The following is a 23,770-nucleotide window of genomic DNA, read 5'->3' on the forward strand; positions in this document are numbered from 1 at the left end:
CATGAGCTGACCGCTTTGAACAGAAGCATAGCAAAGAAGGCCCCGCAAGAAAATCGGGAATGTTGTCTTTTGGAAGGAATAGACTATCTTGCCAAATACGTGAAGTGGATTAGACCTACGTGTGCCAAAGACCCTTTGCTTAGTATTGTGAAGTTTTTTAAGGATGAGAAGCTTTGTCTTTTACAGGCTGATAAAGTGGGCGGCTTTGTTGCCTTGCCAAGATCAACGTATCAAGAAAAAGCTGCTCAGGCCATTAATAAGAACTTTTCGCTTGTGAAAAAAGGTCAAACTAGAATCAAGACCAAAGCAGTAGATTTTTTTTAAGCAGTTGGATTTGCAGAAACTAGCACGAGAAATCACAAATAGCGAGTGTGGCACATTGCATGTTTTCTTTAACATTAAGACGCATAAGCCGGATGCTCCATTTCATACGATTGTGAGCGAAGGTGGCACGTGGCAACACTGTGTCAGCAAGTTTCTGCTAAGAGCCTTGAATGGCCTCAGGATAAGTGACCCTTTCCTAGCGAAATATTCAGCTGATGTCGTTAGTTTTCTTGATACCGCCTGCGACATAGATTTTGCATTTTTAGTTGATGTGGAAGAGCTCTTCTATTCAGTGCCTCATTCTGAGCTTTTTGCTTCCGTGAAAGACTGCATAGACGAAAATGGTTGCGTCGCTTTCCAAAATGCAGCTGGCACAACAGTAGAGAGTTTTTTAGCTATTTTAGAATTTTACCTTCGTAGTACTTTTATTAAATTTGAAGACCAGTTTTTTCTGCAAAAGAAAGGAATTTTTATCGGGTCATGTATTGCCCCGGTACTGTGCAATATATTTTTATCTTACATCGATCGCTCTTTACAGGATCATTTTAATCATTTTAACAATGACAAAGTCCTTAAAGTGTTTTGGTATATGGACAACGTTTTAATTGTTCTTAATAAGCATTGCTCCATTTCGAATGAGGCTACACTAATGAGTGTACTGAATGATTTTAAATTACATGGAAAAGGCTTAACCTTTACTTATGAACTTCCTGAGAAAGACATGCTATAGTTTCTAGATTTGCGCCTGAAGTTCAAGGAAAAGCATGTGTGCTGGTCATACTCTCCTCATGCACAAAAAGAGCTCTTGCCATACAACTCAGCTCATTCAAAAGTAGTAAAGAGAGGCATTGCTTCACTCTGCCTAAAGTCTGCGCTCCGGCGATCGTGTCTGCATGAGGTGCAGGCGAGTTTTGATTACCAATTGGAGAGGCTCTTTGCCGCAGGCTACCCTGGTTTGGTTGTTTCTGTGGCTGAAACGCTGATGAAGAAAATGAAGCCCAGGACATGCAGTAAAGCTGCAAAAGCTTTGGAGGGCAACCAGAGGCCCGAAGTTGTACCTTATATGCATAAAGTCACCCACAGCCTTAAGAAGGTGGCTAAACAGTTCAACGTGCCGATGGTTTTTTCTGCCCCAAAGAAGCTCGCTCAGCTGAGCCGTCGCATCACTTGCGAAGACAGAAAGCAGGGCTGTAAAAAGAAGCATGAACAGCATTTTGTTCGGTGGGCCACGAACTTTGTGTACGAGATCCCCTTATCCTGTGGCAAATCGTACATTGGCCAGACGGGGCGTTGCGTGAACGACCGACACAAGGAGCATGCAAAAGATCTAAATAACAGGCAGGCCATGCATCTTGTTGACCATTGCCTCGCTTGCACCAACTGTAGACCTTGTTTCCGTGGGGTTAAGATTCTAGGCAGAAGTATGCAAAAAACTGCCCGTGAAACTTTGGAGGCATTCTTTATCAGAAAAGCGGGTCAAGATTGCATTAGTGACACCTCAGTTGCTCTGTACAATGCAGAGATGGAATTTCTTTCGCGCCACGTGCAACCACTTTCTGCGTGCTGTACTCAGATTACTTGCTAGGCTGTAGGCGCGCAGGCCTGTGAGTATATATATATGCGTATTTTAGACTTAAATAAATCAGTTGTGAGTAGCGCCTGTGGTGTACGTGTCTTCCTTCTTTGTGTCCTGTCCTTTTGCGCTAACAAGATGAATTTTGAGACTGATCACCAACTAGCCCAACAATTTACGCTTTTACTGACTCTTATGGCGATTTCCACTGGTTGCTACGGAGCACGTTTTCTTGCTCCGGGACAACAATTTTGAATTCCACTGGTCGACCAAGATAGGTTGCGCGTATTCCGCTGGTCGTTTGGGGCAGCTCGGGACGCTCAAGCTCGATCCGCCGACCGAAGTCGGATCTCACCGAAACTGCTAATCGCTGACGCGGTCACTTCCAGATGCTGCTGGATTCTTTTGGCTGTTTTTGACCGTTCCAGCGACATCGGCACAGGATACTGGGCATCACCGTTTTTTGCGCGAATATGTCGAAGTGCGTCTATCGAAAAACGTCTGCAGCGTTAAAAAGTGAGAAAGCAAATTGTTGAGGGCCGCACTCCTGCCTATTTATCAACCGCAAACATTTTGGCGCTGGGATGCGACTACAACTTTCGAAACCAGCTCAGCTTTACTTCCGCCGCGCGCTCTACACGTTCCGCTGGTCGACCAAGGCTGATTCGCTCTGTAGCGCTTTAGGTCGGCTCGGGCGCCCAGCTCCGATCGACCAGTGGAAATCGCCATTAGATGGCGTTCAGGCGAGTTGTGTCACCTACCTACCCTCTTTACAAGTTTGGAATGTGCAGACCCAAATGGGAGCAGTGGCTTATTGGAGCGTGGTTCATACTTCCAGTAAATCTGTTCGTTACGGAATAAAAGCCTGATATCCAGAAATCTAATGCTGTCATCAGAAGAGGGGTATTGTGGGACTGTGCTTAAGAAATTCCCTGTGTAAATCTTGTCCTGAACTTATGGCTGCCAGCTTCAATGAACAGATTCTTAGTCTCTGAGCTGCGGGATATCCCACACATGTCATTATCAGTGTCGCCGAAACCCTACTTAAGCGCTTGTGCTCAAAGGAACTAGTAAATCACTGCCGCCTACTAACAAGCGGATTGCTGTGATCCCGTACATTCATGGCCCGTCTCATCGCCTGAAAAAGATCGGTGAACGGGGGAATGTGAAAGTTGTCTTTTCTGCCCCCGATAAGCTGCAGAAGTTGTGCAGATTGACAAGGCCCGGTGGTTCAAAAAACCCTAATTGCAAGAAGAACCACCGTACAAAGTTTGTAGAATGTTCGTGTTCAGTGGTCTACAGCATCCCTTTGAAATGTGGAAAAAGCTATGTAGGGCAAAGCGGTAGGTGCTTGAACGACCGCCTCCGGGAACATTGTAACAATGTGTCTGAAAAGCGAGGAGGGTTTTTGGATGTACACTGCAGGAAATGTAAACTAAACTGTAATGACAAAAATGTAAACCAACACGATCCAGATGAAATGTCCGTGTGCCATCCTGACTACCAACAATGCCATGTTATCGCAAAAAACCGATGTCAACTGACTCGTGAGATTATAGAAGCTGAAATGATAGATCGGTTGGGTGGGTCTTGCATAGCCAAGCCTTCTATAACTCTTACTCGTAAGGAGTTGATATACTTGAGAAGATATGAATGTATCGCCTACTGCGCATGTATGATGTTGGGGGTTTTTCATCTGTATAATAAGGCTCTGAGGCTCGAAATAAACTGTTGCAAGTCAGCGCTCGTGTGTCCTATGTGTCTTCATTTTGTCCTCGTCCTTCTCTGCACTGTATTTTTCCATCATGAATAACCAACACGCCCAGACTGCTACGGTATTGAACCTGTAACTGGGTTGGAGTACTTTGTCGAAAGGTAGACACAAGCCAGACGGGCGAGCAGCGTGTGAATACAACACAATACGTTATGTATACTAACAAGCTTCTCGGTCACAGACTTCCTGCGGGAGCGAAAATTCTCGAGGACCTCTTTAGAGAACGAGTTCATGGTATCCGATAGCGTAGACATAGATACACACGCGAAAGAGGCGACGCAGAGCGCAGGCTTTTCGAAGGCATCACTAATCACGCTCGCACTCTCGAGGAAAGCAAATGCATACTTGCACGACACAGACAGTCGGCGTAGCGACATAACAAGTAAACGCAAGACATCTGCGTACTGAAATTGACGCCGAGCAATGCAAGTGGCACCATCAATCATGAAAGAATTGTTTTACTAGTTCTGTGAAATGCGCTGCTAATTTAAACGCACTATCGCGCACAAGGCAAATCTAATCAAAAAACACATTTAAAAAAAAATAATCGTGATGACCCTTCTCGCCACGAACATCTTCATATTATCCTCGGAAACGAAAAAAAGAAACTGTAGACTGAAAAAAAAAAAAAAAGTTTTACAGCTGAGCGCTATCAAACAGCGGCAAAAGCTTGACGACCGGAGGCTCGCACGATGAGCGCGGCGCCTTTCCATTCACGCTAAATAATGGTGAAATCGTTGAAGTCCTTACCTGTAGCAATATGTACACACACTGCAGTGCCAACATGCTTCCGTGTCTCAAAAGCATCTGCGACAAACGTCGCTTTTCTCCATGGTAGATTTTGTAAACACGTTCATCAGCTGATCACGATTTTTTGAGGATCTTCAGCAACGCCGGCGCCTGAACTTCGGTCTGATAGTCTCTGGTACACTTGGATCATGTCAGAATGAAGCGTGAACCGTGACAAACGCGACCACTTTTCACAAAACACTGCAAATTTGGTCACAAACAAGGAACAGCAATACATTTTCAAGGGACGAGTTACGCGGGACCCCACATATTTCCGCTATCTCGCCCAGTGTGGCCAGACTTCGCAGTGCCCCCTTTCGTTCATTAGAGTTGCGAATCGACACAGCTGTGTTGCTTTTGAGGGCGCAAGACAGTCCAATAAAGAACTTATTGTCAGTGAAGTCAAAGCCTGTTTGATTGTTGCCTACGGCTTTGTCATTGTCACCTAACAATTGCTCCCTTTGCTGGGATGTCCCACTACGGCAGATGTCTTTGATTCCATCCAACCTGATAGGCAGAGGTACGTAGGCTGATCCTGAGTTCCCCGCATCACATGGTCAGTGCCACCTTAGCCATGTCACATAGTTTCACGACGTCCCCACCAGACAGCCAGTTTTCCAGAAAATCCTGCTTTGGAGAAATCGTCAGCATGCCTCTGGCAGGTCTAAGAAGAGATTTTGTACCAGGCATGGCTGGGAAGCAAACCCTGTGGGATCAAAAGAAAGTTTTGCTGGGCTAGTTGGTGACAGTTCATAGTAAGATGAAGATCGTAAGATGGATCCCATGTCAGACCTCTAGGAAAACTTTGAAAGAGCGCAGGCGCTTGTGTCTCGTCTTTTGTCTTTAGTGGTTGTGTGTGTTTGCGCTCTTTCAAAGTTTTCCAAAAATGTACCAACTCGCCCAAAAAGAAGTGTTAATGAAGTGTCAGACCCCTAGGCCGCATAAGTGCGCTCTTCGCTTTGTGTCTCTGTCGGTTGTCACATGATGCTTCCGACTATATACTAGTAAGGAAATAATCAAGGCCGAAAGTTGGGCGAGTTGGTGAACGTTCATGGTGAAAAATAGCGCAAAAAGTACATGCAGGACGGATGGACAAGTGCTGGTCCTTGTCGTTCATCCGTTCTCCGTGTACTTTTTGCGCTATTTTCATCATGAAGGAAGTAATGACTCATAGGCATCTATCCAAGTGCAGGCTGTGCCCCAAGCCTGCGCTTTGGGTGGATGTCAATGAGTAATTACTCCATTATTACAAATCTACTCCACCTTGGGGAATTCCCCTAAATAATTCCGAGAGCACTGTGGAACCTACCCTCCGGAAATGCGAAAGCCAAAGTTGCTGCTGCACACAGTGCATCACATTTGCTCTCATTATCATTATCATTGCTACTGTCATCATTGTCATTTTCACTAATTGGAGCATTATGGTCATCACTATCATCCTTACGGTAGACAAAGAAAATTATGATGTGCGTTTCACGATCCCAGGTGTAGCACACTTGGTTAAAGCACTCAGCTGGGGCTGCGAGGGATATAGGTTCGATTCTTGGTGGAGACAGGATTTTTATTTTTCTAATGACGTCATCAGGATGATTGACAAGGGACAAATCTGCACACAGATCCCATGTCCAGATCTGACGCTCAGATCCCATGCACATCTCGTGCATGGGATTTCATTCCATGAGCCTAGAAAGGCTTTCGCTTTAATATTTGACTAACACCATTTTTAGTTATAGATCAATTCAATCTCGCCCTACCATCTGTTCTGCTGTCCTAGTTAGCTCAGTTGGCAGAGCTACTGGTCCGCAAAGGCGGTGGTCCCGAGTTCGATCCCTGGAATAGTATGAATTTTATTTCTTTAACTACGAAGTTTCTGAGAAGCTGTATAGCTTTGTAGCCATAAGGCTGCACTTGTGAGGATATCAATGATTAATTACTCCCTTATTACATTTCTACTCCGTCTTGGGGGATTCCCCTAAATATTTGACCAACTAATATGTTAATAAACATATCTGAGATAAGAGGCACACAGTGCCAGTAACACTCACGCCATAGGTGGAGCCTAAGTTGTTCCCCAAATTGCACCACCACTGGGTCTTTTTCCAACGAGGGTTTTAATTAATGTTGTTGCTTCAAAAACAAAAGGAGAGAGACTCCAGAAGATAGTGCCTGTGCAGGGAACCTGTCTTGCGGGAGAGTGCTTTCCAGCCAGCCCGGCTGAGGAGGCGCCTTTGCCCTTGCTTGCTTCAGCACTGCGTGCATGTCATATGCTGTGCCTTAATCAGAATGCACTCGATTGCTTACTTTGAATCTTGCAAGCCTCATGCGTGTACAAGTGGTAGAACTGCACTCAGAATGGGTCTAGAAATGACCTTTTTAAGCAGTTTTGACCATAGGGATAAGCATGGAAAAAAAACCCAAGTGTAGGAGGTATCTGTACCACAGTGTTTGGGACATGTGAGAAAATTTTCACTAGGGCTGGAAATTGCTTCAATAAGCTTCAATAAGGACTGATCAAAAAGGTTGAACAGCGGAGCAATTTCTCAAATTGCCAAAATTCTCTGCATCAAACTATGCACTTGCAGCAATTTGCTTCTCAGCATTGCTTTAGAGCACGTCTCAAGCGTCCTTTTGACACACCTTTTAAATGGTTGTGCAGGGGGTGAGGTGAAGCGTCTGCACTTTGAGCTGCTTTCCTCCAGCAGCCCACCTCTGCGCAGCCCCCTGCACAGTAGCGTGGCCTCGGCCGATGCCCTCAGCCCTGAGTGGGCTGCAGACAGCGGGGCGGCGCCCGCCGACGAGGTCTTCGTGCCCAGGCGGCCAAGCACTACTCCAGGTGGGGGCCAGTTTGAATTGTCATAATCATCACAGGCCTTATCAGGGATAGGCGCAACCATTTTTCTGTGTAAACACAGCTTCACATTGGTGGGCCTTAGTGGCCTGTTTGCCATGAAACCTAGCACACCATGAACATAGGTATACAACATAAACTACAAGTTATTATGTGCAACCACTAGGCTGCTGCTGGTAGAAAACAATGTACTGGCTTCCCTATAGAGCGAAGCCACATCAGTCGAGAGGGACTAGAGGAATGCTTTTTGTCTCCACTGAACGGAAGTCAAAGGATAGTCAAAGTAGCCGACGAGTTCTATACAGATCTCTACAGTAGCCAAAGTAGTCAGGACCGTAATGAGATTGGCGGTAGGGAAAAACAGTCCGATGTTCCACTAGTGACGAAGGACGAGGTCAAGAAAGCATTAGAAACTATGAAAAGGGGGAAATCAGCTGGAGAGGGTCAGATAACTACAGATTTGTTAAAGGACGGGGGGATATCGTGCTAGAAAAACTGGCCACCCTGTATACGCAATGCCTGATGTCATCGATGGTACCGGAACCATGGGAGAATGCAAACATTATCCTCATTCATAAGAAAGGGGACTCTAAGGACCTTAAAAATTACAGACCGATCAGCTTACTGTCTGTTACGTATAAGGTATTTGCTAAAGTAATCGCTAATAGAATCAGGACAACCTTAGACTGTAATCAAGCAAAGAATCAAGCAGGTTTTCGAAAACGATACTCTACTATCGATTATGTCCGTACCATCAACCAGGGGATAGAAAAATGCTCGGAATATAACCAGCCCTTATACATAGCATTCATTGATTACGAAAAAGCATTTGACTCAGTTGAAACCTCGGTGGTGATGCAGGCATTGCGAAATCAGGGGGTAGACGAGCCGTACGTGAAAGGGCTGGAAGATATATATAGTGGCTGCACAGCAACCATAGTTCTGCATAAAGAAAGTAACAAAATTCCCATAAAGAAAGGGGTTAGGCAAGGAGACACGATCTCCCCAGTACTATACACAGCTTGCTTAGAGGGAGTATTCAGAGACTTGGAATGGGAGCAGTTAGGGATAAAGGGTAAATGGAGAATACCTCAGTAATCTGCGATTTGCTGATGACATTGCCTTGCTAAGCAACTTGGGGATGAACTGCCAATAATGATTATGACCTAGACAGGAAAAGTAGAAAGGTAGGCTTGAAAATCAATATGCAGAAGACTAAGGTAATGTTCAACAGCCTCGGGAAGGAACAGCTGTTTACATTAGGTAGTGAAGCACTGAAAGTAGTAGGCGAATATGTCTACTTAGGACAGGTAGTAACCGCAGATCCGGACCATGAAAAGGAAATAACAAGATGAATAAGATTGGGATGGAGCGCATTTGTTAAGCACCTGCGGATTATGACTAGCAGCTTACCAGTATCGCTCAAGAAGAAAGTATACAGCAGTTGCATCTTACCTGTACTCACCTATGTGGCTGAAATGTGGAGGCTTACCAAGAGGGTTCTACTTAAGTTGAGGACAACTCAGAGGGCTATGGAACGAAAAATGGTAGAGGTAACATTAAGAGATAGGAAGCGTGCAGAGTGGGTCAGAGAAATAACTCAAGTTACTGGCATTCTAGCAGAAATTAAGAAGAAGAAATGGGCATGGGCAGGACAGATAGTGCGAAGAGAGGATAATCGATGGTCGTTTTGTGTAACAAACTGTATTACAAGGGAAGGAAAGCGTAGCAGGGGGTGGCAGAAAGTTAGGTGGGCGGATGAGGTTAAGAAGTTCGCAGGGGTCAAGTGCATGCAGATAGCACAGAACCGGGTTAATTGAAGAATTATGGGAGAGGCCTTCGCCCTGCAGTGGGTATAGTCAGGCTGATGATGATGATGACGACGATGGTTAACGGAAACTTGTATTTGAGTTAGACCTACGCTCGAATAGCCATGTGTAACCTAGGATCTATGCACAAAATATCTCAGAAATAAAATTGAATGAGTCCAGGAACAAGCAGCACACTTAGTGATAGGAAGTTATAACTTTACTGTTATAGATGAAAGAAAGAAAAGGGTTGGGTTGGAAAACGGTTTTTGCGGGAAGATATTAACGGGGGTAGAAAATGGCTAGAAATGTCACTGATAAACATTTTGAAAGTGTAGAATGAATGCTTCCGAGCGTTCTCCCAAAGTAAAACTCCTTGCAACAAAGGCAATGATTTATTAAAAACATTTTAAATACTGCGTTCTTAAAATTCGTGGGCTGCTCGGTTCTCGCGTGGTGGTGAGATTTGGAACTATTCTGCCGTGATTACCTACGTCACGAGTACCAAGAGTAACAGGTCACGACAGGCTGCCATTCGCTGCAGACACACTTCCGGTAGCTGCGAAAGTCGTCTGCTCGAGTGCTGCATGCATAAACCCGATCTTGGCGCTTCGGTTCGCGATGTTAACCGAAAAGGTGGTGGCGTACCGATTAAATAGGCGGCATCAACCTTCATGTACCGCCCGACGGTGCAGCAACATACTGTAGTCCCGTGTCCCGTCTTGTCTTTGCAGCATTGATCATTTGTGCAGCGTGTTGATAGTTAAATAGAATGTGCCTCAAAAAAGGCCTGCCCTCAGCTTCGTCGCGAAAGAACACAAATTTTCACCACTTAAGTGCACCACCACATGCCGCCAGGTTACCGCAGAGATGCCGTTCGTGGGCGCTGCGGTCGACAGCACTCCGATCGTGCACTGCTCCCTGGTCGTCGCTAGGCCTTGTATCTTTTGCGTCACAGCCACGGCGGACAGCGTTTTGGAATCGCCGGCTTCGCTGCATCTCTAGCGTAGCGCTCGCATGCTCCTGTGCGCGATTCTTACGTGTAGATACGGAAATTGGTGACAACCTGCGCTGCCGAAATGAATGGGCCGAGCTGCTTTGCTGATGTTTTGCACCATCGATTCTGGCTCGGACGATGCGTACACATGAGATAGAACACGTGTGCACATTACGCATTAGCACTTCTAAATGATGTGCGAAAGGACTTAACAAAAAAAAAAAAAAAACACTACACTACCCTTTTTGTTAATCTCAATTCTAAGACTCGCAGACGAATAATTCGTGCTCACCTAGTCATCCAATATCCAAACTCTGTAGCGATCATCAGTCCGTGCTCTTGTCGATGATACGCGTATACATTCTATTCGTTATGTACAAGATGCCTCTCTCCAACCATAATGAAAGCTCTCCTGGCTAAAAACGACGACGACATGTTTCCACGTGGGCAACTCACACACTTGATCGTCTGCCAGCATCCATGCAGAGTCGATGCTATCACGTCAACTCCGCGAGGAGTCACCGGCCGCCGTTGGTCAAACCGCAGAATACGGTACCAAAGTTATTGACACCGGAGACTGACCCCGGCAGCTCGTTAGAAGAAAGCAGTCTTGTAGAAAGCCGTGCTCGGCAGGAGTGCACGCTAATTTGCGCTTAATGGGACAGGGATATGAAGGAAAGTGCTCCTCCGCGGCGGCCGCCGGTGTGTGTGGACAGCAGCCTGCCCGCCTGCAGGTATGCGCTCGCAAACGACCCGAGTCGTTCGGGCTGCTGTCGCACACAATTCCGAAAGGTCAAGAAACTGAAGAAACCGACGACTGAGAAAGACACGAGACAAGGTTGAAAGCTATGCAAACGCAGACAGGGCGGGCAAGGCAGAGACCGATGAATGCGTGGACGACGCTCGGGAAAACAGGCGCGGTAACCGGAAGTCTGAGAACCGAGCATCACCCAATCACGCTTCATGGGCGGGGCTGAGTTCCCGAGCTGTTTTCTTTGTTTTTTTCTGGTGTCTCCGAGTGTTGAGTTGAGGGAGAGCGCCATTTTTAATCGCCGGTATCTCTGGTGTTAATGAAGCTAGCTGAAAAATCCTTGTGGTGATTGACTTGTGAGGGAGTGCCTATCTCGCGACTGATTTGCTTTACCTCATTTTAGGCATTGCATGACCCCTTTAAGATTGAAATTCTTACACAATGTTTACTTAGTGGCAAAATAGTCATAATGAATAGATAAATGTCCAAGCGCCTACAATTAAATAACTTTCAGGAAACTGTTTTGCACTGCAGAAGACTTGATTGGTAAAAAAAAAAATAAAAGGCAATGGTAGCCTGCTTCCTAGAGGCAACTATATTGTGTAATTGTGTACTGTATGCCTACTGTCAGAAATATTAAACTAGAGCAGTTTCGAAATACCTTGTTACAAGGGATACTCAAGGGACCTGAGAAAAATGTCTCTTGTAACCAAAAATCTGAAAACACAAAGGACCAGATGTAGGCATATCAGCGTGAGCGTGCTTATGAACACAAAAAGCTGTTGTTCCTATTTCTATATGCCTATGTATTTCGCTCACTTTAACATGAGTTAAGAGATTTGTGCTTGTGTCGAACAAGTGGAGCAGAACTGTCCCATGTAGGCTTGGCAACAGCACTGCAGTCAGTGGCGGCGCAGAAGTTGAGATGTAAATCCGATCCAACGTAACATGAGTGATTATTAGTGAGACCATGTGGCGTAATGAGCGGACATCTTTAGTTCGGCTTGGTTCATTGACGTGTGGTTGGTTCATAATAGATGCAAAGAATGTGCATCTTTGGGATGGTGTTCAGGTTGGAGGGGCTTGCATGGTTTCAACACTGGTTTGTAAGCAGCGAGGTCATTTTTTGTGGTTTCAAACAACCGCATTGGTAGGCTTGATCCAGAATGGGGTGTATGCATTGTAGGATGAGCGTCACTGGACTTCGCTGCTTCAAGTCAGAAGTGTTCAGAAAGGTCATTTCACAAGACAACATTTCTCAACCAGGTTTCTTGTAGCAGGGTAATTGACACAAGTTGACAGATTTTTGGATTGTGCAACATTGGGTGAGTTTGTCTCCTCTAGGCGTCATGCTGTTACTTTGCTTCACTGGATATTCGGATCGTTTTCCGCAGTACCGTCAAGTCTGAGAAAATCCACGAGGCACAGTATGACAACTGTGCCTAATGGAGTATGAGAACATGAGTGTGATTATGCCAAATTCATTGGAATACGAGATTCGACGTGTTGCTCTTTTAAGGGACTGTGTGAACAGAATTTCGCTAGGAATATGCATTGCGGTGGTGCAGGGGCCGGTGGCAGTGTGGAGCGGCGAAGTCCCAAGGTGTCACGTAGCCGCCACCGCCTTCTGGGAACCCCAGACTACCTCGCACCTGAGCTGCTTCAGCGGCACCAACATGGTCAGCCACACCTCATTTCTTGACATCCCAAGAGGGCAAAAACACGAGTGATTGTTTGCCAAGCGTGAGAAATTAGCTTTCATGCGGCATGCAAAACCTTTACTTTCGCCTACTCTCTGCCCCTTTTAGATTCCGCAAGCGTGGGCAGTTGGGGGTGTTGCCAGACTGGGCTGAGACTCCTGTGCGCACATTCTGCATCTCTGAGCACCATCCGCAGCTTGTGCACTTGGGAGGGAACTTTGGGGATGCCTCTTAGTAACCCCATGCTGCACAGGCCTTCTGCCAAAGTTGACGGCGTTCTACAGTCTCCTGTGATGTTTTGCCTTGAGTTCATTTCGTTCCAATTTCTTCTGAAGCTGAACGAAAAGTGATTTGAAACTTAGGGCAGTCTTTTTATAATCAAAATACATTGTGTTTTTATTACTGGAAGGCAAAATTTCATCAGTTTGACCCCATTACTTGGGAACCATATGATGGAAACCACATCATATATTCTATATGATGTGGGTGAGCTACTTCGAAAAACTAACAACAAAATTTCTTTCATTCACAATAATGCCCAGTCAGCTTGTAACAAAAAAACAAATTGGTGCGTTTATCAGCAGCTTTGGTTACGAATCTGATATCGTCATGATAACTGAAACGTGGTGCCGAGATGACGCAAACATGCTTCGACCGCCTGGGTACACAAGCTATTATCTGAACCGGCCTCTTAGAAGAGGAGGTGGTGTGATGTTATTGGCAAAAAACGTTATATCTTACTACCTTGTAGAAACTTACTCTTCCGTGACCGATGACTATGAGTTGTTGACACTCCAAACTGATGACGTTATTTTCAGTGTGTTATATCGACCTCCGGGTGGCTGCATGACGCATTTTTTCGCTTATCTTGATGTGTTTCTTAGTTGGGCCAATGACAATGCCTATAAACATACTGGCAGGAGATTTGAATATAGATTTACTTAGGACATCTGTGCAACAAACGAAACTGTGTCGCTTACTAGAGATGAATGGATTTAGAAATCTAATAAATGTTCCTACGCGCATTCAAAGGGATGCATCAACATTGTTAGATGTTTTTGTTACAAACATTGATCATCCGAGCCTGGTCACAGAAAGAGCTACTGCACATATCAGTTTCGGTTTTGCTTTCTTTAAAGCTACACCATGGCATGCCACTGTTATTTCAGTTTTATTCCAGATCCCTCATCCACATGCCACTGTATGTGCTTTTGCTGCAATGCTTCTCTGCAGTGCAGTGAAACATCCTAAATGCGACAAGGCTGTTTTGTAAGAGGCACACTGCGACTGCATCGTATTTCGAAAGGGTGGTGAACACCTTTTCTCTTTTGGAGCACTTGTTCAATTTTTCTGACAGTGTGTGCGAAACAATAAACTGGGAAAAAACATTGTTCTTTCTTTGGGTTCCATCTAAAATGCAGACAACTATCATGCAGCTCGTGTTCTTTAAGTTGAGTTCCTTGAAGGCCGAATTGATAAGAGTTTGCTGCTGTGTAACTCAGAGCTGCTCAGCTGCTGAACCCAAGAAAGCGGGTGGAGGCAAAAAGCCTGTGTAGGGAACCCCAGGTGGTCGAAATTTCATTATGGCCTGAGTGCTCAACAAAAAACTGAACCTACTTTTTCTAAAGCTCCTTTTTACATGTTGTGACACTCTTTAATCAAACCAACCAAGGTAAATGCTCTGAGAGGAGGTTGCTCTGCTGAGAAAATCTCTCTGTTGGCTCTATGAGGTGCCAGTTCCCAAGACAACAGGTGCAGCCATCACAGCAAATGACAGACGCTACCTCAGCCATGCCTTTTTGGAATTCACAAGCATTACAAACAGGCCTGCACGTGGGGAGAGAACAAACTGCTGATTGTACTCAAGGACGTATAATGCCATTGTGTTGTTTAGCCAGGATCTGTGTCGTGCTTACAGGTGCCCCCGTGGACTGGTGGGCGCTGGGTGTGTGCCTGTACGAATTCATGGTGGGGCTGCCCCCCTTCTGTGACCAGAGCCTGGAGGCGGTGTTTGCCAACATCCTGCGTGGAGGTAGGTATCTTGTGTCTACGAGATGTGTCGGCAAGATTCTGTGAGGTTCACAAAGTGTGTCAGCGAGATGTGTCGCAATAGGCTCTGACGACGTAGCCAGATAAAGAAAGTAATGAAATTATAATGACTACACAAGCACGCAAGATAGAGGAAGAAGAAATTGACAGAAGAGGAAGAAGGAGCTAATTGCAATCCTGTAATTTTTTTTGCTCAGTGTGTTACACTTGTGTGGTGTACTTAGCAAGGTATAACCACATTGTATGCTTGCATCTCTTGGTTGTGGCCAACTGGCAGAGTGAACAAAGCATAAAATGATCCATGGGCAGCTGTGAGATGCTGGGCTGGCTCACCACTGCCATTGGACCACCTATGATCACAAAGCTGCACTGGCGAGCATCCTGGTCGCACAATATAATCCCTCGTTATAACGAAATCAGCGAGACAGCGGAAAAATTCGTTATAAGCGGTAATTCGATATAAGCGGCCACTCGACAAAAGCTAGAGCAGTCGGGATTTAATTACACCAGAACTGCAAGCAAGTCAAAATACAATATTAGGCCACAAAAGCACATGCGAGGCAAGGCTACAATTTACACGCAGTCATGGCCTGCAGCACAGATCCAAATGCATGTGCTGTCGGTGCCAAAGTGATAGCAGTGGGCGAAAAAAAGGCAGAAGCTTCAAAATATAGTCATGTCCTCGTCAGAGCACGCTGGTGATGACGACGGGTGCAATGGCGGGCTTCATGTGTGCAGATGGAAGAAAGGCGACCAAAGTTCCAAGAAGCATGAAGTGCGGGAAGGCTTCGGGAGGGCAGGAGGAGCAGGGACGTCACTCAAAACCGGCAGCGTGGAAGCAAGGACTAGCGTTCAAATGACAGTGGAGAGCGAATGAGGAGGGGAGAAAGAAGTGGATGCAGGGAGGGGGTGTGTGAAAAGGAAAGAGAGGCGGGAGCACGGGGGCGCGGAACGCTGGCTAGCGCCGCAAATGCCGTTGCCTCGCCGCCGGCAACGGTAGAAGTCTTCGTGCTTTTGGAATACTATCCGTCGATTTCCGCCGTCAAAAGAGCAACAAAGCTAAGGATGGACACTTACTTTTGTGCTAGCGCCAGAAGTGCTCTTTAGAGCGGTAAAACTTTGCTCACTGAACACACCCTATGGTATGCTACGGCGAAAGTCTCCCCGCAGTCTACTTCAGCATCCAAGAGGCCGTGGTTTTCTGGCATCGCAAAGGTTCAGAAAAACATCATTTTTGTGTAGATTCTATCAAGGGGGGCACTAACGATACGATTCCGACCGTGCAACAACTCTCGGCGACAAGCCGCACGACGGCGTCGCACGGTGGCTTGAGGGCCGCCAGGGCATTGCCGCTCGTTGCTGTTGCTCAAGTTCTGGTTTTTAGAAAACTTACCGTATCGCCCAAAAGCAGCTCGCGAGGCAGCCAATCGCAAAAGGCAGGGGTACTCAACTTCCTTTCTGGACTTTTCTATTTTTTTTTCCGTAGTCTGGTTTGAGTGAACTGCAGACGCTCACTTCATCTGGTCAGTGAAAGCTTGGTAGGGTAGTAAAGGAAAAAAAAAAAGCTAGTGTGGCTTGATATTGTCACTTTTTGAAAGGAGCAAGAGAAAGTCACTGCTTGCAATGCAAGTCTGCATTGCAGTGTAGTAGTGCACCGCTGCGCTGAGACCTTTCTTTTTTTTTTAAACGCGATGCGTTACAAACAATTTGATCAGTTTTTTATCGTACATCATGCTGTTTAGTTTTAGAAACGGAACATAGCGCAGCTGTACTCCCCCTGACCGAATGATGAGGCAGCACTAACAGAGCAACACTGAAAACGCGCCTCTCTGTCGCCAAGTCCTGTCGCTCCGTGCAGTGTGTGGCAGCGGCAATGACAGGCAGTGGCGTTGTCATCGCGTGACACATCTCCAGGGATTGTTGCCTCATTTCATTTCATTTCATTTATTGAAGCCTTAAAGGCCCGAGGGCATTACATAAGGCGGGGGCAATAACATTATATAACAGCATATGAACACCAGTTCAAGAAACAAAAACAAAGAAAGAAAACGAAACCAACAACCAAACATTAACAAAATATACAAGAGCAGACTAGTGTGCACTGTCAAATAGAACACTGAAGGTGACTCGTTAGTTTTGCTCGGAAAATTTCACGATCTTTGCATGAAGCAATAACGTCCGGTAGAGCATTCCATTGGGCTATTGCATCTGGAAAAAAAGAGTTATTCATTGCTTCAGTGCGGCCAAAAATCAGTTTTAACGTGTGATTGTGATTAAGTCGACGGGACATTCTTGAGGGAGGTTGCAGGAGAGGGTGCCGGTTGTGAGGATGGTAAAAAAAAGAATGAAGGAGGCAGAGACGTGATATAATGCGGCGTGATTGAAGGCTTGGGAGGGAAAGGGTTCGTTTTAGTGCTGTGATGCTGGTTTCACGTGAGTACTGTGACATGATAAATCGCGCGGCACGGTTTTGGATGTTGTTGCTCATGTGGTTATTGCTGTATGTGTAAAAGCATTGCTGCCGCTTGGCGATGCTTCTGCTCGCCACTTCGCTGTAAGCGGGTCAAGCTCTTCGTGCACTTCGAGTAACGAGGCGTTTGGGTTGGGACCGGATTATATTTCGAATTAATTGATACAGTTGAACCCAGATATATCGAATTTTGGTTATATCGAACTCGTGGAATATTTCCTTGAAAATCCCATGTAAAAGTATAGGAAAGCTACGTCGTATATCGAACCCAATTTCGCCGGTCGTTCGATATATCGAACTCCGCACCACGCACAGGAAAGTGTGCCTTTCCCAAACACGATCGCATCACCTTCGGCCGTTTGCTGCATGACGTTTTCAAGCCACACGCAGAAGTAATGAGAGGGGACAGTTCGGCTAGCGCAGCGCCGCGCCAATTCCCTAAAGGCGCGCGCATTTGCGGTTATCGTTTCCCACGCACCAGCACGTGACGTTTGCAAGCCATGTGCGTGAATGAATCAGAGAGAACCGGTGGGAACAAGAGGGGAGAACGCGACAGAGCGAAGCGCAAGGGTGGGCCCATTCTTTTGCCGAGCTATCTCTCTCCTTCCTCTTTCCCAGCCTTCGTTCGCAGTATCACGCACTACGCATGTGCCAAGCCAGCTCAGCCCATTTTCAGACAGAACATTAGACGTTTTCTCCCACGACCTACTGTCTTTCTCTAGCGTGTTTTGCGAACCCTCTGCGCGCGGCGGCTGACGTGGCTATGGCACCTGCGGAAGTTAAGAAGAGAGCCGTTTATTCTTATCGTTGTGCTGTGCACGCGGCGTAGCGTAAGATATGGCGTTACAAAGCGGCATTTTTTTTTTTTTTTTTTTGCGTAAGTCCTTTATCTTTGCATGTATGAATCAATGAAAGCACGTGGTCAGCTGCGATCATGACACCGGCTTTTAGCATTTTTCGCTTCAAACAGCATTTGCAGCTACTTTATCACGCTTTCCAATGATTTTGTGGCAGTGGACTACGCCCGCCCCAAGCGCGGCGTGATAAATTGAACCAGGCTTTTGCAATCAAGCCATCACGGGCAGTCTGCCAGGTTTGCTCCCCGCCGCTGCAGGAGCTTTCAAAAGACAAACACGCCGCGACGTTATCGCTGCGCAGCATCTTGGCACGCTGCCAAGGAATGAGATGTGGATGAGACGACCGAAACAGAGTGCGACATGCAAGCGAACACGCTGGCGATTTCTGCCGCGACGACACAGGAACCTTGTTTTGAACTGCCGGGGTGGCTCGAACGGCAGAGGGACGCAGTTCCAACAAGTTCGAAATTTTTTGCTCTGTCGCTGCCGCTTGTCGCTGAGATCGCTTAATCGCTTGCATGTGAGCGAGCTGGCCTTAACAGTTTGTTTGTTGTTTTTTTCAAAATTCTCGACTGCAGAAGTGGAGGGTGGGTTCATTATGCGAGTGAGTTGATTACGCGATAAATACGGTATCGTTTTTCCGCACTGTAAGTGCCGTCACAAGCCGATTTCTGTATATCGAATTATCGATATATCGAACTATTTCGCGATCCTTTTCGAGTTCGATATATCCGGGCTCGACTGTATTTCGAATAAAGTGATTTCATTATAATGAGGGATTACTGCACTTTTACTATGCTCTTGGAAGTTCTTATTATTGTTTTCTACTGTTCATTTGGATATGGAAAATTCTGGAAAGCCAGCAGAGTTAACAAAAGGCTTGTTTTACGTATGGTAGTTGAACATGTTTCAATTTTCTTTTTTCGCAAAACACATATTTTCAGGTTTGAATTTTTGCAGTGCAGTGTAGGTATGATCTGGATCAAATTTCATCAGAATATGCTGTGGAAGTGAGGAATCGATTTCAAAAATTAGATCTAGAAGACAGAGAGCCTGAAGAGATGTGGACTGATGTTCGTGATATAATACAAGAAGTTGCTACTAGTTCCAAAGCAAAAGAAATACAAGAAAGCAAACAAGAAGTTGCTACTAGTTCCAAAGCAAAAGAAATACAAGAAAGCAAACTGGTTATCTGAAGAGGCTTTGCAAAGAGCTGAGGAAAGAAGGATGGCAAAAGTTATGGAGGAAAGAGAAAGATACACGGTTCTCAATGCAGATTTTCAGAAAATAGCAAGAAGAGATGAAAATGCCTTCCTGAGCATATAGTGCCAAGCAGTCGAGGACAGCAGCCAATTGAAGAACACAAGAGCTCTGTATAAGACAATCAAAGATATCAAAGGAAGCTTCTGTGCTAAGCTGGGCGTGATAAAGGACAAACGAGGCAGGGACCTCACTGAAGTCTCAGAGATAATGAAGAGGTGGCAGGAATACACAGAAGAACTGTACAAGAAGGACCCGGATGTGCAAACCCAACATAAGACGGTTGCGATTACTGATCTCAAGCTGGGCATCCTGAAGAGTGAAGTTGAATGGGCCTTAGCCAGCCTTGCTATGAACAAAGCTAGCGGAATTGATGGCATTCCAGCTGAGTTACTTCAAAACCTCAACCATGACGACGCTGTTAACGTTCTGTATACATTATGTTAGCAAATTTTCACGACCCTGCAGTGGCCACAGGATTGGAGGAGGTCAGTGTAAATCCCCATTCCAAAGAAAGGCAGTGCCAAAGATTGTTTCAACTACCGCACGATCGCGCTTATTTCGCATGCTAGCAAGGTGATGTTGAAACTCCTCCAAGGTAGGCTGCAGCAGCATGTGGATCGGGAGCTTCCGGACGTGCAAGCTGGGTTTCGCAAGGGCAGAGGAACTGGACCAGATGCCAACCTTCGCTGGATCATGGAAAAGCAAAAAAGTTCCAGAAATCCATCTACTTCTGCTTTATTGATTATGCGAAATCGTTTGATTGGGTAGATCACAGCGGATTGTGGCAAGCTCTCCAAGAGATGGGAGTTCCAATTCACCTCATCTGTCTCCTCAGGAATCTGTATGAAGGGCAAGAGGCCACAGTCAGAACTGGGCATGGTCTTACTGATTGGTTTCTGATTGAGAAAGTAGTGAGACAAGGCTGCATACTGTCGCCCTGCCTATTTAACCTATATGCTGAGTGCATCATGAGGAAGTCCGGTCTGGACGAGTCTTCAGCTGGAGTGGAGATTGCTGAGAAACATATCAACAACCTTAGATATGCGGGTGATACCACTTTAATGGCAGAAAGTGAAGTGGAACTCAAGAGACTTCTGATGCGTGTATAAGAAAAGAGAGAAGTTTGTGCTTAAACTGAACATTAAAAAGACAAAGATCATGGCATCTTGTCTTGCCCTATCAAATCCTGGAGCATCAAGAGACTAGAAGTGGAAGCTGTGACAGATTTTCTCTTCTTGGGCTCCCAGATTACCCCGGAAGGAGACTGCAGCCATGAAATTAGGAGACACCTGCTTCTGGGAAAGAGAGCCATGGCTAGCTTTGACCGCCTAGTAAAGAGCAGAGACATTACATTGCCAACCAAGATCCGTATAACTCGTGCTATGGTCTCTCCAGTTGTGATGTATGGATGCGAGAGTTGGACTGTGAAGAAGGCTGACCACCGAAGAATTGACGCGTTTGAATTGTGGTGCTGGCGGAGACTCTTGAGAGTTCCTTGGACGGCCAGAAGATCAAATCAGTCGATATTGTCGACCATAAACCCTGACTGCTCATTGAAGGGTAAAATTCTAAAGTTAAAGCTCAGTCATCTGATGAGAAGAGAGGAATCGCTGGAGAAAGATTTGACGTTGGGAAAGGTTGAGGGTCACTGGAGAAGGGGTAGGCAGCGAACGCGATGGTTAGATGGCATCCTCGAGGCGCTGCAGATGAAGTTATGTGATGTTAGGAAGATAGCGAGAGACCGGAAAGCGTGGCGTGATATGGTCCATAGGGTCACGAAAAGTTGGACACGACTGAACGACTGAACTGAACTGAGTGTTTGTTGACACCTTTAAACAGAAAAAAGATGTCTCTTTTAGAATTAACAAATCTCAAAAACAGAATGCTTTGAGTGCAGTATGGTTGTAGGAATGCAACTAAATCTTTAAAGGTTTGATGCAACAACAGTGTTAGTAGCTCCCATTTGCAAGCACTTTGCTTGCTCCGTAATGTTTATTTTTGTGCTGCTATTAACCCCCACATACTCGAGAAGAAGAAGAAAGGGGCAGGAGTGTGATAACCAATGGTCAACAAATTCTAAGGGAAGAAGGAAAGAGTAGCAGGATCAGCAGAAAGTTAGATCAGCGCACGAGGTTAAGAAGTTGGTCTAGCAGAAAACTAGCACGGATGTTGACTGTTTGAGCGTGTCCCCAATATGCGGAGTTGCCTTAATTCACAGAACACTTTCTGTAGGGTATTGCACTCATTGGATGAAACTCGTAAAAGACATACAAGCCGTATTTTTGTGACCCTTAAGTGATAGAAATACCAGCATGGCTCCTGTGCACCTAGGGTATTCAGAACCAGGAGGCTTCCTGTATACGTGCAAGCTTGTGCGATGCTGTGATCATGTTGGATTTTCTGAATTATTCCTGTCATGAAACATGCGAGTGCTATTTAGTTTGCACACTGTGAACGTAGGCTCTGGATTTTCCTGCAGAGCTGGAGTGGCCTGTGGGTGATGAGGCTCTGTCGCCTGTAGCCGAGCACGCCGTCCTGGCCCTGCTCACTCGGGAGCCAGAAGCCCGGCCAGGATTCCAGGGTGAGTATGTTTTAATGGGAAGCATCGACCGTTTGAAGCAGCATGATGTGGCATCAAAGCGAGCCTTTCACGTGACTGATGATACGAATGAAGGGGTCTTTAGTGCACTACTACCCACATTCTCGCAAAACAAAAACCCTATGTCTGAAGCACCGTCCCAAGTGACTTGACAGAAATAAGTGTGACAGGTACTGCACCTTTCCTTGCCTTTAAACCAGTTATAGAATGTGTTTGATCCACCGTATGCAGCAGCAACGCTTTCACACTGCAGTACTTTAAGAACTGCGGCACACATGCAGTGTGAGGTCTGGTAGCATGGCTGCCTGGTTAACGCAGCAAAATGAGACACAGCAAAAGCAATCCTTTCAAAACGCCCTGCTGCTGTGCGATATTAACCGAGTTAAGCCGTCTGTGGTTTTTCTTGATTTTAGATAATTTTGGGTGTGTGCAGAACTCCGTACGTTGCCCTTCTTCGAGAGTGTCATGTGGGACAGCCTCCTGGACCAGGAGCCACCCTTCGTGCCAGTGCCAGACGATGACACGGACACTGGCTACTTTGATGGTGAGTGTTTTCTGGGGGCTCTCTTAAAATAGGCATTCACCTTTGAATCATTCCCATTTTTCGTGGTGGACAGCCGAGTTTCAGTAGTAATTCAAAAATGGTGTTGGTTCTTCTTCACTGCAGGCCTTTATGCTTCAGCAATTTTCCTTTTTTTGCACAATTTTGCTTCGAGCAATGACGTCCTCTCACACGCAGAAGTTTTTTTTGTGGTGCAATTGTTACAGACATCACTAGGGAGTATAATTTGATGAAGAAATAACTAATTTACCTTATTGGCACAAATATAATGCCAGGGGTGAGCTTGAGAAGACAAGCTTGAAATGTTCAGATTAACCTAGGAAGAAACATAGGCAGCATGCTGAAATGCCAAAGCAGCGCGCATGTTGGTTTTGTTTAAAAAGGTGGAAAATAGGGTCGCCGCAAAAAATGCTGTATTCAATTCAGTCTTGGGAGCAAATAGCAGTTCATCTTTTATTAAAAATGCAAAAAACACACAAGGAAAGAAGATGGGACTGAGCACCTATTGAGAGTGTCAGATAGCATATTTGGAAACTGAAAATTTTTCAACTATTTCGAAATTCGAGAATTTATTGGAAGAATTAAATAATGCTATCTGGCCTTTCTGTATGATCACACTGCACTGGATGTCTGCATGCGTCGTGCGATTAACGTGGCAGCCTAATCAGCATGGCTGGAGAAGCCTATGAAAGCTGCGCAAAATTCAGAGTGCTGCTTTCGCCATTCCAACATCATGCGAGGTGCAGTCGACCTTATTCCAGTCACGTGTGCGTAGAGAGCACTGTGGTGAAGCCGTGGTAGTGAGAGGCATGAAGTCAGCTTGGGGAAACTGAAACCATCGAAAGCACGGCGGCCGCCGCTTCTCGATGCAGGCGCAAAGTAAGGCGCCTGTGTGCTGTGTGATGTCAGTGCATGTTAAAAAATCCCAGGTGGTCTAAAATTTCGTAGTCCTTCACTATGGCTTCTCTCATAGCCTGAGTCGCTTTGGGACGTTAAACCCCACAAACCAAACCGTTATAGTGGCGGACGCCATATCATTCTGTGGATAAAGGGATGAGTAGCCTAAAAAGATGTTGCGTGGATAAGCGACATAGTGGAGGCCGAACTCATGAAGCTTATCAACAACGTGAATACAGGTCGGGAGCGATACCACTGCCAACTGAACCTGATAGTAGAGTTTGACGGTAAAAACAAGACTGCTGAGAAATGGAAGAATTGCAGTGAGGAAGAAGTGATACAGTCGAACCCAGATATATCGAACTCGAAGGGGATCGCGAAATAGTTCGATATATCGACAATTTGATATACAGAAATCGGCTTGTGACGGCACTTACGATGCGAAAAAACGATACCGTATTTGTCGCGTAATCATCCCACTCCCAAATAAACCCACCCTCAACTTTTGC

General features: G+C 45.8%; 1 protein-coding gene across 3 annotated transcripts in view; it reads left to right on the top strand.

The window, feature by feature from the left end:
• Window positions 1-23,770, top strand: part of gwl (serine/threonine-protein kinase greatwall) — a 267,750-nt gene that overhangs the window by 226,361 nt on the left and 17,619 nt on the right. For all 3 annotated transcript variants that reach the window (XM_084595827.1, XM_084595828.1, XM_084595826.1), the window contains 5 exons: window positions 7,117-7,293; window positions 12,433-12,543; window positions 14,483-14,596; window positions 21,683-21,784; window positions 22,236-22,346. In XM_084595827.1, the coding sequence (XP_084451953.1) occupies window positions 7,117-7,293; window positions 12,433-12,543; window positions 14,483-14,596; window positions 21,683-21,784; window positions 22,236-22,346 (615 nt within the window). The remainder of the gene's footprint in view (window positions 1-7,116; window positions 7,294-12,432; window positions 12,544-14,482; window positions 14,597-21,682; window positions 21,785-22,235; window positions 22,347-23,770) is intronic.

Source organism: Amblyomma maculatum, chromosome 2 (assembly GCF_055883805.1).
Source record: "Amblyomma maculatum isolate TAMU_Amacu chromosome 2, ASM5588380v1, whole genome shotgun sequence".
In the NCBI taxonomy this organism is placed as follows: Eukaryota; Metazoa; Arthropoda; class Arachnida; order Ixodida; family Ixodidae; genus Amblyomma; species Amblyomma maculatum.